The sequence below is a fragment of the Capricornis sumatraensis genome, chromosome 2 (genome assembly GCF_032405125.1).
Source record: "Capricornis sumatraensis isolate serow.1 chromosome 2, serow.2, whole genome shotgun sequence".
Classification (NCBI taxonomy): Eukaryota; Metazoa; Chordata; class Mammalia; order Artiodactyla; family Bovidae; genus Capricornis; species Capricornis sumatraensis.
The window spans coordinates 220,746,634-220,761,470 of NC_091070.1; the positions used below are offsets into that span (position 1 = coordinate 220,746,634).

Below are 14,837 nucleotides of genomic sequence, written 5' to 3' on the forward strand. Positions count from 1 at the left end.
TGGACCCACAAGGGTGCTGTGGTGGGGACCCCTGAGGACCAGTCACACGTTACAACGCAAACTGCACTCTCTACACCGGCCATTTCTTGCCTTTTACTCTCTCAAAACACCCCCCAAAGAGAAAGAAGTGTGGGTTTCAACAGGCCGGGGACAGGTGGCAGGCTGCTGGCCCACCCGCCCCGCCCCTTACCAGGTCCTTCTGGATGGACAGGATGCGGCTGCGGGCGGCCTCGCAGTTGGCCCGCTTGCCAGTGATGACGATGGTCTCCGAGTTGCTGTTCTCTGCCGGAAGGTCAATTTTGGTGTTGCTTTCTTCCCGAATCTGCAAGGAGAGAGGCCTGTGAGGAGCTGACGACAACTCCCCAGCCCCCACCCCTGCATTAAAGCTAGGCCAGCTCGGGGCAGGGCGGGCAGAGGCGAGGTGAGGGGAGACGTGCCAGCGGGTCACCTTTTTAATATTTGCGCCTCCCTTCCCGATGATGTTCTTGTGGAACTGCTTGAAGATCGGAACAGAAATCGAATAGCTGTTTTCCACCTTAAAAACCAAGGATGGCACAATGAGTCGAGTGAAAAGACCCTCCCAGGCCCAAAGGCCAGACCAGAGGACGGGCTCCTGTGACACAGACAGGCCGGGGCCCACTCCCCTCCCTGTCTGACCCCAGAGTCTGCCAGGAGCCCGGAGGCAACTGAGCCCACAGCCGACTGACTGACCAGTGTGCCTGTCTGGCGGCCGCAGGGTCCGGACAGAGGCCCCCATCCCCCGGGAAGGCGCCTCACACCTGCGGCTCACAGCCTGGACACGCCCAGAGGCCGCAGCTCCAGCCTGGGTGTGCGTGAGCGCAGCACACATGGAGGAGGGCCGCGGGACCCACCACCCGGCAGTGCCTCCTGAGGGGGTGAGGCCAAGTCCCAGAAAACCGCCGGGAAGCCCCCGGGCACTGGCCACCCGCCGCCTTACCACTTTCCAAACCACTTCTTCACGTTCCAAGTTTCGAGAAAAACGACCAATCAGTAAATGATGCCTCATGCAACTCAGCAGACCCCTCTGCTTACTGGGTGGGAAAGTTTCTCTCACGAGGTATCTGAGGACCCCCCAGGAAAGAAAGCAACCTGCACGGCAAGGTGGTCCCCCACCGGACACGGAGGTCACAGCCCTTTCTGCCGGTCTGAACACTGAGGGCGGGCCGCCCCGGTGCCCAAGAGTGCTCCCTGAAGCGGGCTCAGGGGACCCCCAGCCCCACATCACCCTCACGCTGTTCCGACAGAAGGCGGTAGTGCCCCTCACCAGGTCGGCCACCATCTTCTGCATGTACTTTGTGCATTTCTCCACCTCGTTCTTGGGCCCTCTGAGCTGAACAATATCGCTTTTTTGTGCTGGGTCTGGAAAGTTGATGATAACCTAGAACAAATAATCGGGAGATCAAGTTCGATAATCAACACGGACTGGACCTCACAACACTGAACCCCTTTTCCAACTGCTGATGAGACGGCGGTGAAGGGCGCCGCTGGGGACGCTTTACCTCTGGGAATTTGTCCCGAATTTCACGGATCCGTTCACCCTTCTGCCCGATGATTGTGCGATGAAATCTCTGCTCAATGATTAGATCCTTGGTACGCTCATTTTCCTAAAAACACGACAGAGTACACTGAGGGGGACCAGGTGCAGCCCCAGGCGTCGCCCCGGGCAGAGCGCCCCTACAGAGCACCCGTGGTCTCCACCAGCGGCCACGCCGCACACTCCTGTGGGAGCAAAGCACGACGCGAAGCTGAGCAGGGCCCTTGACCCGGCAGCGCCCGCAGCGCTCATCCAGCGCGTCTGCCTGCGGTCGGGAACCAGGCCTCCTGCAGAGTGTGGCTCAGACGCTCCCCTACGTGGACCACCACGGGAGAGGCTGCAAGCCTCGTGGCCCACAGCCTCCTCTCGGGGCAGGCTCCCCCATCAGGGGAAATGCTGCATGGAGCAGCGAGCAGAGCTGGGACGCGGGGACACGCGAGCAGCCAGGGAGCCCTGTCCACAACGCCAGGGGCTCCAGACGAGACATGCAGAGCAGGCAGACACCTGTCTGCTCCCGCGTGGAGGCCGCAGCTTGGTCTGGGGGAGGGGAGAGACGTGCCCCCCTGCCCGCTGTGCAGACAACACAGGCCATGAGCCTCGACCACAGCTGCACGTGGGAACCACCAGGGTGCCAGCACACCCCTGCTGTTGGGCGCTGCGTCGGGGAAGGCCGCGGACCCGCTGTAGGGGCGCAGCGCGGGCCGGCCGGGCTTACCATGCGGGAGGCGAGCTCCAGCAGCTCCCGCTTGGCCTGCCGCACGCCCTGCGGGTCACCCTCGATGCGGATCAGGCTGCTCTTCTCGCTGTCGGGCGGGATGCGCACAGACACCTTGCACTGGTCCTTGATTCTGTTTACTGGGGACATGGCAGACACCGCTGGGCGCAGAGCCACCCCGGCCCCGACCCGAGCCACCACCCACAGGCAGGGCGAGAGGCCTTCCTGAGCCCCACGAGGAGCCCCGGCTGGCCACCACCCAGAGGGACCACATGCTGGTGCCTCCCTGAGAGCTCTCCCCGCCCAGCACCCGAGACACGGCCGGGCTGGGCGTGCTGGGGCGGCACTAATGTGGACCGAGACCACTGTGGCAGCTCACGCTCCAGCTTAGAAAAAACCACTCTCAAGAAAACACAGTAAAAAACCAGCCATGTAACCCAGAGGAGTCCACAGTGCCTGAAGATGAGAGCACCCCCATGGAGCCCCATGGGGCCACGCTGTCTAGACAGACTGCACCCCTCACTGTCTGCAAAACCAGTGGATTGTTCAGCCCTCCTGTCACCCCCTGTCAACAGAGGCCCAGGCTTGCCCACCAGGAAACAGGGTCGGCATTCTGCACACTGGATAGTCAAGGGGAACCGAGCTCCTCAGAGGGGCGCCAAGGAGGGGCTGTGCACACGCAGACACAGCCGGGAGCTGCCTGCTCGGGGCGGTCTCTGTGGGGTGGGGCTGCTCTAGGTTGGTCTTTGTAGGACAAGAACCAAGGACACAGCAGACAAGCAGCAGAGTTTACATGAAACAAAATCAAGGCGAGCAAGTGAACCAGGAGAAAGCACAGCAGACACCACAGTGGCCTGTCCTTCTGGGTACAGAACCCAGGAGTCAGCGTCAGGACCCGCCCCCATCTTCTGTGAAGGTGAGCGCAAGGCCTGGGCAGCCGCGACTCGCCCCTGCAGACTCTGAGCAAGCAAGGACCGCACGGGGTGGACCTCAGGAGCGCAGGCTCACGGGGTGGCCCCCTTCACCTGCAGCAGGGGTCACGGCCAGGGGCAGGCTGCTCAGGGCTGGAGAGCACCGTGGGGCTGCGCAGTCACACTGAGGGGAGGCCTGGGTTTTGAACCACGCCCGACACCTGTGGACGCGGGCAGAGCACTCTCTCGGCGGCTCCCTGCTGGCCCACTCAGGGCTCGGTCCTCAGCTGAGGCCGCTCGCCCAGCAGGCATGTGGTCAAGTGGCGTCTGCGAGGGCTCTGGCAGGCAGAGCCCAGCCCAGCAGGTCTGGCTCAACGCGAGGACACGGCCCGTGCACCTTCAGCGCCAGCCTTGGGGGGCCCTGTCCAAGGTTCTGCAGGGAACCCTCCGACCTGGAGCGCCCCCTCACTCACTGTTGGCTCCGCTCTTCCCGATGAGGTGTCTGTGGAACTTGTGGTCGATGTTGATCTCCACGTAATCCATCCGGTTAATCTGCAGGGGGTGCACAGAGCAGACTGTGGAGACTGGAGTCCATGACATGCGCCCAGATCTCCCCACAGACAGACAGGCCGCCATGACCGAAGTCTGGAGGCCAGCAGCTGCCACTGCCCTGCTCCCTCAGCTGCAGGCCCCCCAAAAGACCCTCCTTCCGGGCGCGGGCCCTCTCCCTGGGCTGTCCTGAACTCCGGGCCCTCCCCGGCCCCCCGAGGCCTTGATGGCTGTGCCCACTTGGCTGGCGCTCGGGGTGCGGCTGGGGACCTCTTACCAGGTCCTTGACCATGGCCTCGATCTGCTCCTGGGCCACGCTGACGTCCTCCGTGGGGCCTTCCAGTGTGATCCTGTCCTCGCCCTCCGTGAACTCGATGTGGACCTGCCGCACCAACACGCGTCCATCCGTGAGAACAGCGTGGCACAGAAGCCCCTCCAGAGCCCAGGCTGCCCTCGGGGGCCGCGGCCCACCCACAGGCTCCAGAACAGGTGAGGGGGAACGTGGGGACTACCGTGGCTTTGGCAGGAACCACCGTGTGCCAACAGCGAGGCCCGCTGCATGTCACCAGAACCACTGAGAAGCACCCCAAACCGCACTGCCCACATCCCCTACCCCACGGGAACCAGGACTCTGAGCAGAACAGAAACGAGACACCATGCGCAGGGTCCCTGCCAGGGTCGCTCGACCTACTGCAGCCCCCGGAGCACTGGGCACTGGGGGAGGGAGGGGCCTCCCCCGCTCCCTCCGCGGCCCAAGCGCCGGCTCTGCACTGCAGGCTTCTCGGACATAACTGCTCACAAATCATAACAGTGTCGTAGCTAAATGAGATGCTTCTCGAGACACTCTCCCAAAGGAACATGGATATTTGAAAAAAAAAAAAAAGTGTTCTGCTCTCCCTGGTGACCGTGGACCAGCTGACAATCACACAACAGCTCATCTCTACAATCCGCCAGCGGTCTTCAGAGGCAGCCACAGGACAGAACGAGTGCCGGAGAGGGGATGGACCATCCACCGGCACAGCAGAGCCCAGCCCCCTCACCTTTGGCATCTGCTGAGTGATTTTGGCCAGGTTCTGCCCTTTCTTGCCGATGATGAAGCGGTGGAGCCAGGAGGGAGCAGAGACCGCAGAGACGGTGAAGCTGTTGGCCTAGGGAACCAGGAAACAAGGGATGGCTCTGCGGAGTCTGCTCCCGTGCCCACCAGGCCGGGGGCGTGCCAGGAAGAGCGCCCCCTGCCCCCCGCCCCAGTGCTCTGACCCCCCGGAGGTCACCTTGGCATAGACTTCAGTCAGCGCCTGCCCCAGCTTCTCAGGCTCGCCGCGCAGTATCACTGTCTCAGAGGCGCTGTCCGAGGGCGGGATCTCCACGGAGACTCCGGTTCTCTCCAGGATCTCCTGCAGGGAGTTGCCCTTGGGGCCGATGACGTATTTGTGCTGGGACTTCTTCACCTCCACCGCGATGGTCGTGGTCTTCTTTTTCTGAGGAGGAGCGCCGTGCACAAGGGTGACGAGGGCAGGGACAGGACACAGGCCCCGAGTGCAGTGGCTGAGCCCCACGTGAAGGTGGCGCCCAGCCCGCCCCCAGGAACTCTGCTCGTCACCGCCCGGGGCCTCGCCTTGGGAGGCTGGCTGCAGAGTTTACGCCAAGCTGACTAACCACAGCAACCGGGCGGAAACCAACAGGCCACGTCCTGTCTCCAAAGAAAGGAGCCAGTTTCAGACCCCAGAGCCCACCGTCTCAGGCTCCCCGCTCCCTCAGAGGCCTGGTCAGCTGGGGACAGGGTGCCTGCTGCACGCAGGGCAGGGGAGCATAGGTGGGGCTCGGCCTTGGGAACCGGGGCATCACTAAAAGGCCATGGCCAGGGCAGCGCTGGTCCCCCTCCCTCCCTGGCCGGCTACCTTCTCCTCGTAAATCTTCTTGACGCGAGCCACGGCCTGGGCCAGCTGCTCCTTCTCGCCCGTGAAGACGATCTCGGTGCGGCTGACGCTGGGTGGCGGGATGTTGATGCGCGTCCCCGTCTCCTGCATGATCTCGCTCACCAGCCGGTTGTAAGGCCCCGCGATGAAGGGGTGGAAGGCCTTCTCCACCTCGAGCCGCTCCACAGCACGCTTGTCCTGGGTGGGAGGGGCAGACATGAGGGCCCGCCTGGGGGTGGACGGGGTGGGGTCTCTCTCTAATGCACACAGGAGGGAAGGACAGGCGAGAGCACCCAGCGAGGGGTCGGCGGGATCACACTCACACTATGATATACACACACCACACGCACACAGGTGGGAAGGACAGGCGAGAGCACCCAGCAAGGGGTCGGCAGGATCACACCCACACCACGATGCACACACACCACACGCACACAGGAGGGAAAGATAGGCGAGAGCACCCAGCGAGGGGTCGGTGGGATCACACCCACACTGTGATACACGCACACCGCACGCACAGGCTGGCCTCACCTGCTCCGCAGAGATAAGCAGCACCTCGTGGCGTGCCTTCTCAATGCCCTCCTTGGTGCCCGTGATTCTGATCTGATTGCTGGCATCATCTGGGCGTGGGATCTGGATCTTGGTTGCAGTTTTTAGCTCCAGGTCTTGCAGTTTCTCTCCATTTTTGCCAATTACAAAGCGATGGTGCTCTTTGGGAATGGCGACGGTTGCTGAAGCCTACGGCAGGTAAAGGACCAATGGAAACGAAGCCACTTGGAGGCTCTGGAAAAGCCGCTCTCCACGACGCTGGCCCGTGCAGGGATGCCCGTCCCACCGCCTCCTGCCTCCCGCCTCCCCGGCCCCAGGCCCTGCTTGAGAGCAGGCTCAGCTGAAGCGTCACCTCTGGGCAGCGGGCCCCAGGGAGTGTGAACACAACCGGCCTCCCAGCTCCAGCTGTCAGTTCTCTACCCGGCCAGCCCCGAGCCTGTTCCCGTCTCAGTGGCGCCACACAATAGGCAGGATGCAGCCAGAGGGCAGGCACGTGCTGACTAGCCAGGCTGGATTCTGTCTCTGCAGCAGGACGCTCTGTCAGACATGAGCCCGGCGTGTAGGTATGCAGGGCTCTTCCTCCCTCTCTCTCACAACCAGTTAAAACAGACAACTCGTGTGGGGAAAGAAAATGAACACAATCGAAATCTTCAAACTGCCAGAAGTTCAGCAGCTTTCTGAGGTCACAGGGGAAAACTCTGGGAGGAGACAGAGGTGGCCACTCTTTCCCAACCTGTACTGAAACCAGTCATCAATCAAGAGGACTGTGAAAAAGAAAACAGGAAAAGCACGGCGTAGGGCTCCCGACACCAGGGCAGCAGGAAACCCCAGAGCAGCCAGCCCTCCGCCACTCCAGGGGCTGCACCTCAGAGCGGAGTGAGCAACGCTCAGAAAAGGAGTGTCGGATCCTATCACAGGCAGTGACAAGGTCCTCACTTCGCAAACGGCGCAGAGAGTGGTGGGCAAATGAGGTTTATCCTAAAAATGGCTCAACGTTAGGAAATCCATTTATATAATTCATCGTGTTTCTAGATCTAAGAAGAGAAAAATCAAACAATCAACTCTATAAAATTTAAATCCTTTCGTGACAAAAATTTGCATGAAAACAGAAACCAAAGAATATCTATTTTTAACATAAAGCACACGTGCACGCTCAACCCTGTCTGGGGGAGACACGTGTGTCAAGGCCCTGCATGCCCACCCTCTGCCCAGAGTGTTTCCCTCGAGAGGAGACACGAGAAAGCGGAGCAGACACAGGCTGGACAGGAAGAGGCACAAGACTGCACACAAGGGAAGGCGGAAGAAACCACGACTTCACCCAACTCTTACTGACTGGAACAGAAAGAAAAATTAGCTCTAACTCATACTGACAACGTGTGGTTAGAAGACGCGACAGGAAGACCACTCGTCTCAGTGGCTGGACATAGAACAGAGGTGGCAGGACACGTGCTCCCCAGGTCAGGGCACAGCCCTGGGGAGTCTAGCGCCGCTCGGAGCAGAGAGCTGATGAGCATGCACACAGGGCAGAACAGAAGGGGACAGAAAGGGTAGGACATCCTGGAGGCTCGCAGTAGCTGCACCTGGTGCCAGTCTAAAGCCACCGCCACTAACACAGAGAGCGCCAGCACATGGAGAGACGGGCTAGCTCAGAACCCAGGGGCAGGCTGAGGGCAGCACGGAAACGCAGGGCGTGATGAGACCTGCCGCCGCGGGAAAACTGCTAATCCACACAAATTCCCAACAGACCAGGAAGGGAAACATAACAACGTCGTTACAAGCATCTGAAAAATAAGAATAAACTTCCTTACAACCCAAAGGAAAAGGAAACCTTCCTAGCAGCAACAAAAAAAAACTTAATGAACTTGACTACGTAAGAATGAAACTCATACAGCAAAACATACCAAGATCAAAACACAGATGGCAAACGGGCACGCGCTACTGGGAACATACATTCCTGAGGAAGGGCTCTCAAGAGCACCTCGAGCAAGACGGACAACTTGAACTTGACAGCAGAGGGAAGAGAACAGAGCGTGCACAGAGAAAATGTAAATTAAGAGTATTAGCAGCCTCCTTTCAGAGTCCAAAGCCTGAGCGTTTGACGGCCCTGGCAAGGCTGTGAGAAAGCCAACAGGAGGGCACACACACAGTGCCGAGGGCAGGGGTGTCTGGCTGCTTCAGCACAACTCCAGATGCAGGTACCCTCTGAACCAGCCTCTTGCTGCTGGGAGAGCTCCCCCAAGATGCACTGGGCAAACCGGCAGACCGTACGTGCACACAGCGCTTGGTGGGACACAGCCCCACATGCCCGCGCTCACCCCAGCACACCTGAGCCTGGCACCGGTCTGGGGGCGGGAGCCACGGCCTGCCGTTGTGCGCACCACAGGACCCGCTGCACCAGGAGGCAGCCTCCCACCTCAGCGGCAGGACACACCCGCAAAGACCAAGCACGGCCACCCAGTGGGGAGAACAGGGCCAGGAGGGCCTTATATGGGGCTCACCTGGCGACCACAGGTTTAAGTCCTTTAAAAAAACTGAAAGCTTCCCAGGTGGCTCAAGGGGTAAATAAAAAAAGAGTCTGCCCGTCAATGCGGAAGACGCAGGAGACGTGAATTCAGTCCTTGGGGTGGGCGACCCCTGGAGTAGGAAGCAGCGGCCCACTCCCGCATTCTTGCCTGGAGAATCCCATGGACAAAGGAGTCTGGCTGGCTACGGTCCACGAGGTCACAGAGTCAGGCACGACTGAGCACGCACGGTTAAAAAACGAAAATAAACTAAAAGCAAATGAACCTAACTACGTATCAGATACAGCACAAGCTATGTATCAAGATGACAGCGTGACCTTGATAGACAGTTACTTGAGTGATCTCAGGGCCCAAACGTCTTTCACCCTAAAAGACACTTGAGTCTAAACTCCTGCAGCTTCCCACTGTGACCCTCCAGGGCTCTGGGGTATTCAGGCCTGTGGCAGCGGCAGTGAGGAGCAGGCCACACATCTCTCTGGGTGAGAAATCAGGAAGTGGATCAGATGAATGGATATGTCAGAAAGCGGCACGGTGCCCACTTGAGGCGTTCCCACAGGTCATAGACGAGGCAAGCTCTGCAGAAAACACAGCTCATCAGCACGCCGGAAGTTCCCGATGACACTGAAAGGATGCACAGACCCGCAGTGAAGGCGCCAGAGCGCCAGTGTGGTCTGAAAACCAAGGGGAAAAGGACCAACGACGGATCGTGCCTGTCCCGACGATTCGGGAGCCAAGGTTTCCGAGCCGCGTGAACCTGGGCAGCAGTAAGCAAGGCCGGCAGAACAGCTAGACAAGAGCACACCAGGCCACCTGCAGGCTGGCAGCAGGCACAGAAGCGCCACCCACAGGCTCGCTCACTGCACAGGATGAACGCGGAAGCAGCCAAGCCCCCAGATCTGACCCCACTGTTCAGGAAAAATGGGGGGCAGTGGAACCACCAAACATCTGTGTGTCCCCCAAAACCAACCAGCAGCACGAAGAAGAGGTGAGGAGGGCCCTGCTGGGGTATGAGCAGGCAGGCAGCCTCAGCTGGACACGGAGTAAAAACCCAGCGGGGAAGGAGCGTCTGAGATGCAGCGGGAAACCCTCACGCCGCCTGGGCTGGCGTGGGGACATCAGCAAACTACTATCAACTTTTAGAAGTGAGCTAACGACACGCGATTTTAGTCAGTGAAACAGGAGAGAGGGAGCCCACAGGAATTATTTGCAGGAGAACCTATCTGGGGCTTGCTGTAAAGTAAAACTGGGGGGCAGAGGGGAGCAGAGCGGGAGGAATGCCTCAGACACTGTCAAAACCCACGGGCCAGCAGACCCATCGGCACCAGCCACAACGTGCAGCGACGGAGACACACTCTCCACCCCCTACCCTGAACAGCTGACCAGCTCCCTGAACGTTCCTTTCAGCTTTGAGTGTGAGAGCCCAGGGTTCCACAGCACAGTGCCACCACGAAGCCCCCCATGCATCAGATTCCCATCTCGGAGCCCCTACACCGAGACCAGCTCCCCCAAAGCTCAAGAGACTCAGCAACAGGTTGGAAGAACCCTCATTTCTAACTGAGCCCACCCAAAGTTCCGTCCTACATTTTAATAAACATTCTCTGCATTCACCTCAGGGTTAAGGGAAAAACTCATCAATCACTGATTTACTTCTTTACGACAACAGTTCTCCAATCAGTTCCAAGTTCTGGCATCAGATGGCTAAGGACGACAGCACTGGTGACCTCCCAAGCCCGGGGTGGGGAGTGTGTGTTTAAACAGCTCACGTATTTGCTGGCCCCCAGAGCCAGAACCGGCTCACGTGGCTCATCTACACACGCGTGTCCTCACCCCGGCGTCTGGCCCTTAGCTCTCAGCTCCTGCACCTGCGGAGCAGAGCTGGTGGTGTCCCGGGCCTATGAGCGAGCTGCTGCTTGTCCACTAGCAGAGTCAGGGGTTCTGAATGCTGCTGTCCTACCCTGGACCCTCCAGCCCTGCCCCCTGGGGGAGAGCGTATGATGGCGTCGGGGCCGTGTCCACAGGGCCAGATGCCCCCCCTGGAAGGCCTGCCGGGAGCACGCACCTGAGTCTGAAGTCGGGCCACAATGTCTTTCCGGGCTTTCATGACAGCGTCCAGCTTCCCTGAAACCATGATGGAGAGGCCCTGGTCTTTGGCGAGAGACAGCTCCAGGTGAGCGCCAGTTCTCTGCATGATCTCAAGGCAGATTTTTGCTTGTTCACCTTCTCCAAACTGGTTCATGTCCTTGTATTTCCTCTCCTCCAGCGGTACATGGAACACCTGCTCAGAAAAGGTCAAAGAGGGAAGGTTAAGGGGACAGAAGAGGTGCCCAGGAACCGGACACGTGGAGAGACCAGCAGGAAGTGCCCAAGGGCAGGGGGCTGCTGTCCTAGTGAAGTGGAAACCCCCCACCCCAGGTACAAATGAAGACATGGGACACCACGCAGCAGGGGGCCAGGTCAGCAAAGGCAGTGAACTGGGAGGGGGGCGGGCTAGGGGCGTGGGCGACAGGGAGGGCCCGGCCAGCCACGTCGGGGGGCGCCAAGTGGAGGAGGGGCGTGTGCAGTGGGGGAGCAGTGGGGACAGCGGGCTCGGGCCCCCCGCCCACCCTGGGGTGGGACAAGAAGACGGCACAGGGTGTGCAGGAGGACGTGTTCTGACCCATGTCCCGGGCTGGGCGCAGGGTTGGGAAGAGACTGACTTAATCCAGAGGCCCCTTTTCATGCCCAAAGCAATCTCATATTTGATGTTCAAGAACCCTGGGATTTCTCTGGTGGTCCAATGGTCAGGCTTCTTTGCTTTCACTGCCAAAGGCCCAGGTTCAACCCCTGGTCAGGGAATGAGGAATCTGCAAGCCTCTTGGCCAAAACCAAAACCAACCAAGCCGCTTCCCATCAGCTGCTATGGCTTCGTACTTGGAGCGGCAGGTGAAGTGGGACGGAGCGTCTACCTGAGTGATGACGGAAGCCTTGATGGGCCGGATCTTGTTACTCCAGGCGCCAGCAGGCTCCTGGGCGTTTTCCAGGCAGGCTGCTTTCTCGGGGAGTGGGGGGAAGGCATCCTTGTAGGTTGGAGGGTCGCTCTCCTCTTCGGAAGTTAAAGTGGCAACTGGACCGGCCAACACAGATCAAGAGTATTAGACGGAGAAAACACAAGCAGCACTTCAATGCCAAGAGACAGCACTAGCGGCTGACAATGACCCCTCACTCAGCCACGGGGCAGGGGCCCCAAGGCCGGCAGGCTCAGCACCCTCAAGGTCAGCGTGTGCACTGGCCGGGCCACTCTGAACCTGAGGGCACCCCCGCCCCTGCACAGCCTCCCCGGGAGTCTCAGCTCTGACCCTGGGCCCCACAACTCCTTGTGGGGTGAGCTCCTGGAAGGCAGGCCTTGGCACAGATTTTTCATCCCTCAAGACTATTCTAATCTTGTATTCTTAAAAACAAATCCCACCCGCCCCCCCCAACGCCTGGCACATGGCCAGCTCTTAAACCTGCAGGAGAAAACAATGCTGCAGCCCAGACTGCCCGTGAGGACCCTGAGGCAGACTCCAGCCGGTGCCCAGTGCCACAGGCGATGCTGGAAGGGCTCTCGCGAGAGCGGCGTCTCTGCGCCCCCGCCACCCACAGGGGATACCCAGGGGAATCAGGGCCCCTGCACTGCCCGCTCCACCCACAGGCCCTCACCGTCCACATGCTGACCCAACACCTCTACACCAGCAGGAATGTGCCTGTCTGGGTCATGCCCGGAGGTCCCGGGCTGGGCGGTGTCTGGCAATGGCAGGGGCCAACAGCAGAGGGACAACCTCTGGGGTCAGGCTGGCCTGCGTCCGACTCCAAGGTCACCACTCCCAGCCATGTGGCCAGGCTGCCCTAGAGGCCAGGAAAGGCTCCATGTGAGCAGCTGCTGGAGCCCGGCAGGGCCTGCTCCCACCCCTAGTGGATTCGGACCCCACAGGGTCTTTGATCACGGGGCAGGCCCAGCCTGCAGGCACCAAGGACCAAAGCAAGTGGCCAGTTCTGGTCTCCACTGCCTGGAGATGAGCTGCTCAAAATGCAGTTGCTGTGACTAACGAAATACATCTTTAATTTTAATTAAACTTTGGAACTGATACTCAATTCCGTTACTGGAAAAGTTTTAAGGAGTGTTAGGAACAACAAATAGTAGAACAAGCTACTCTTTCAACTGAAGATTTTCTAAAAACGAGGTCCAGATGAAGGGCTTTGAATGGACATGGAGCCCTCAAATCAGGCTGTCCTGCAGCCATAAATACGCATCCGATTCTGAAGGGACAGAAAAGACTGTCAGGCAGGCGTCTGCACGTCTGCACCAGAGAGAGACGCCGCGGCCCGTGTGCCACGCCTGCATCTCCTGACAGCCCAGTGTCCGCCTCTGCCAGCTGCCCCGGGTCCAGTTCCACACGAGGGAAGGAGGCATGCTGAAAGAGCACCCGTCAGTCACGAAGGCCAGACCCCTGGCTTGCCACACTGTCCACATTTCGAGTCTGTTGTCGATCCATCCGCGACCCGTGGCCAATCTCACTCTGCAGACAAGGGCGGTGCAAACGGAGCCCACAGCACTGCCGGGCCCAGGCCCGCTCACAACACAGAGCGCAAAGGCACCTCTGCAGAGGCTGCATGGTTACCAGCAGAGTGAGGAGGCGCCTCACCTTTGATTTGCTGCGGAACCAGTCCACTGCGGTGCTCAGCAAAGCTCTCCTGGGTCAGAACTGCAACGGAGCTCATGGTTGGTCTCAGGGCGCCACTCGATCCGGGTGAGCCACTGCGGGGAGAGGGGGGTCAGAGGCAGGCCTGGGGCATCCACCCAGGGGTGCACGCAGCCAACGACGGCGCCACTTCACTGGCAGGGGACACCCGGCTTCCTGCGCCAGCACGGCCAACGTGAGGGGCCTCCCAGACTCCAACCAGGGGATGGAATGGAGAACCGGCTCCCTGCCCAAGGTGGAGCAGATGCAGGCTGTGGCCGACAGGTTCAGCACAGGACCCCGGGGGCCGCAGAGACCACGTCCGAACCCCCGCCCCATATGGCGCCCCTGGCCCCAGCCACAGGTCCCCCCCAGGGGCTCTGCAGACAACAGCCTCAGCTACGTGGTCAATCTGCTGTCGCCACACCTCCTGACGCTCATACAATGCACGGCAGGACAGGAGCTACAAGGGGCCGCGGGGGAGCAGCCTCCCTGCTCTGGGGACAAGCGTGGCAGCACGGGGTGGATCGCGGGCGCCTCCCAGCCGGGGCACTCAGGCGGCGGCGGAGAGGCCAGCCGAGGGCACGTGGCTCTGCTGTCGGGCAGGAGCCCCACAGTCGGCCTCCAGACGCCACCTGGAGCGGCCCCAGGACCCGGGCACACGGCTCTCAGAGCCACAGCGCCTGTGTGGAAAAGGGGCTCAGTGGCACGGGGGAGCCCCTCCCCAACTCCAGCTGCACGCCAACACTAACGCACAGAGAGGAGCAATCGCGCTCCCAGGGTTTCTGTGTCACTGAGGCAAAAAATGTAAGAGAGTCAAGTCATTTTCAGTGCGTTTTTTTCCCATCATTTTTACAATTCAGTAAGACCCCTCCCCAAATTAAAAAAAAATTAAGCTCTGGAAGCAAGGTCCAAAATCAGATACCCTCAGCAAACCCAAAAGGAGAAAAGATTGAAAGTCAATGGGAACCAGATGGCCCACCCCCCAAAAGGGCACAGGGGTACGCCCCGCGCCACACTGGGAGGCGGGCGGCAGGGCTTCCCGCTGAAGCACGGCGCGCAGCTGCAGGACGATGCGCAGCGAAAGGGCACACGCAGCCCGGGGCCAGGAGGCCGGGCACACTCACCAGCAAAACGGTCGGGAGCCGGAGGGTCCGTCCTGAGGCCGCCTCTGTCAGCCTGCCAGCTTTTGCTGGTGCAGGGCAGGAAGAGAGAACCGGCAAGGAGAAAACCAGAGAAAAGTTACTTATCTGCCTCCGACAACCCAGATCACTTCCCTCTCAACCAGAAAAGGTCGAAGTGTTATTTATTTACACTTTGGCTACTAACCAATACTAGGAAAATTTCTTGGGGCAGAAAAAAAACAAAAGGAGAAGCCCTTCCATTAGGCCACGTGCCTGCTTCAGACTGATACCCTGCAGCA

The 14,837-nt window shown here is 59.9% G+C and overlaps 1 protein-coding gene across 2 annotated transcripts in view; it reads right to left on the minus strand.

Annotated features, from left to right (window-relative positions):
* HDLBP (high density lipoprotein binding protein) overlaps window positions 1-14,837 on the minus strand; it is a 58,258-nt gene that overhangs the window by 11,229 nt on the left and 32,192 nt on the right. For both annotated transcript variants that reach the window (XM_068966762.1, XM_068966761.1), the window contains exons 2-16: window positions 14,542-14,606; window positions 13,379-13,491; window positions 11,663-11,820; window positions 10,777-10,992; window positions 6,178-6,384; window positions 5,629-5,844; window positions 5,002-5,208; window positions 4,771-4,878; window positions 4,008-4,112; window positions 3,655-3,733; window positions 2,271-2,410; window positions 1,521-1,625; window positions 1,286-1,399; window positions 449-535; window positions 191-322 (exon numbers count right to left, since the gene is read on the minus strand). In XM_068966762.1, the coding sequence (XP_068822863.1) occupies window positions 191-322; window positions 449-535; window positions 1,286-1,399; window positions 1,521-1,625; window positions 2,271-2,410; window positions 3,655-3,733; window positions 4,008-4,112; window positions 4,771-4,878; window positions 5,002-5,208; window positions 5,629-5,844; window positions 6,178-6,384; window positions 10,777-10,992; window positions 11,663-11,820; window positions 13,379-13,454 (1,950 nt within the window). In that variant the 5' untranslated portion in view covers window positions 13,455-13,491; window positions 14,542-14,606. The remainder of the gene's footprint in view (window positions 1-190; window positions 323-448; window positions 536-1,285; window positions 1,400-1,520; window positions 1,626-2,270; window positions 2,411-3,654; window positions 3,734-4,007; window positions 4,113-4,770; window positions 4,879-5,001; window positions 5,209-5,628; window positions 5,845-6,177; window positions 6,385-10,776; window positions 10,993-11,662; window positions 11,821-13,378; window positions 13,492-14,541; window positions 14,607-14,837) is intronic.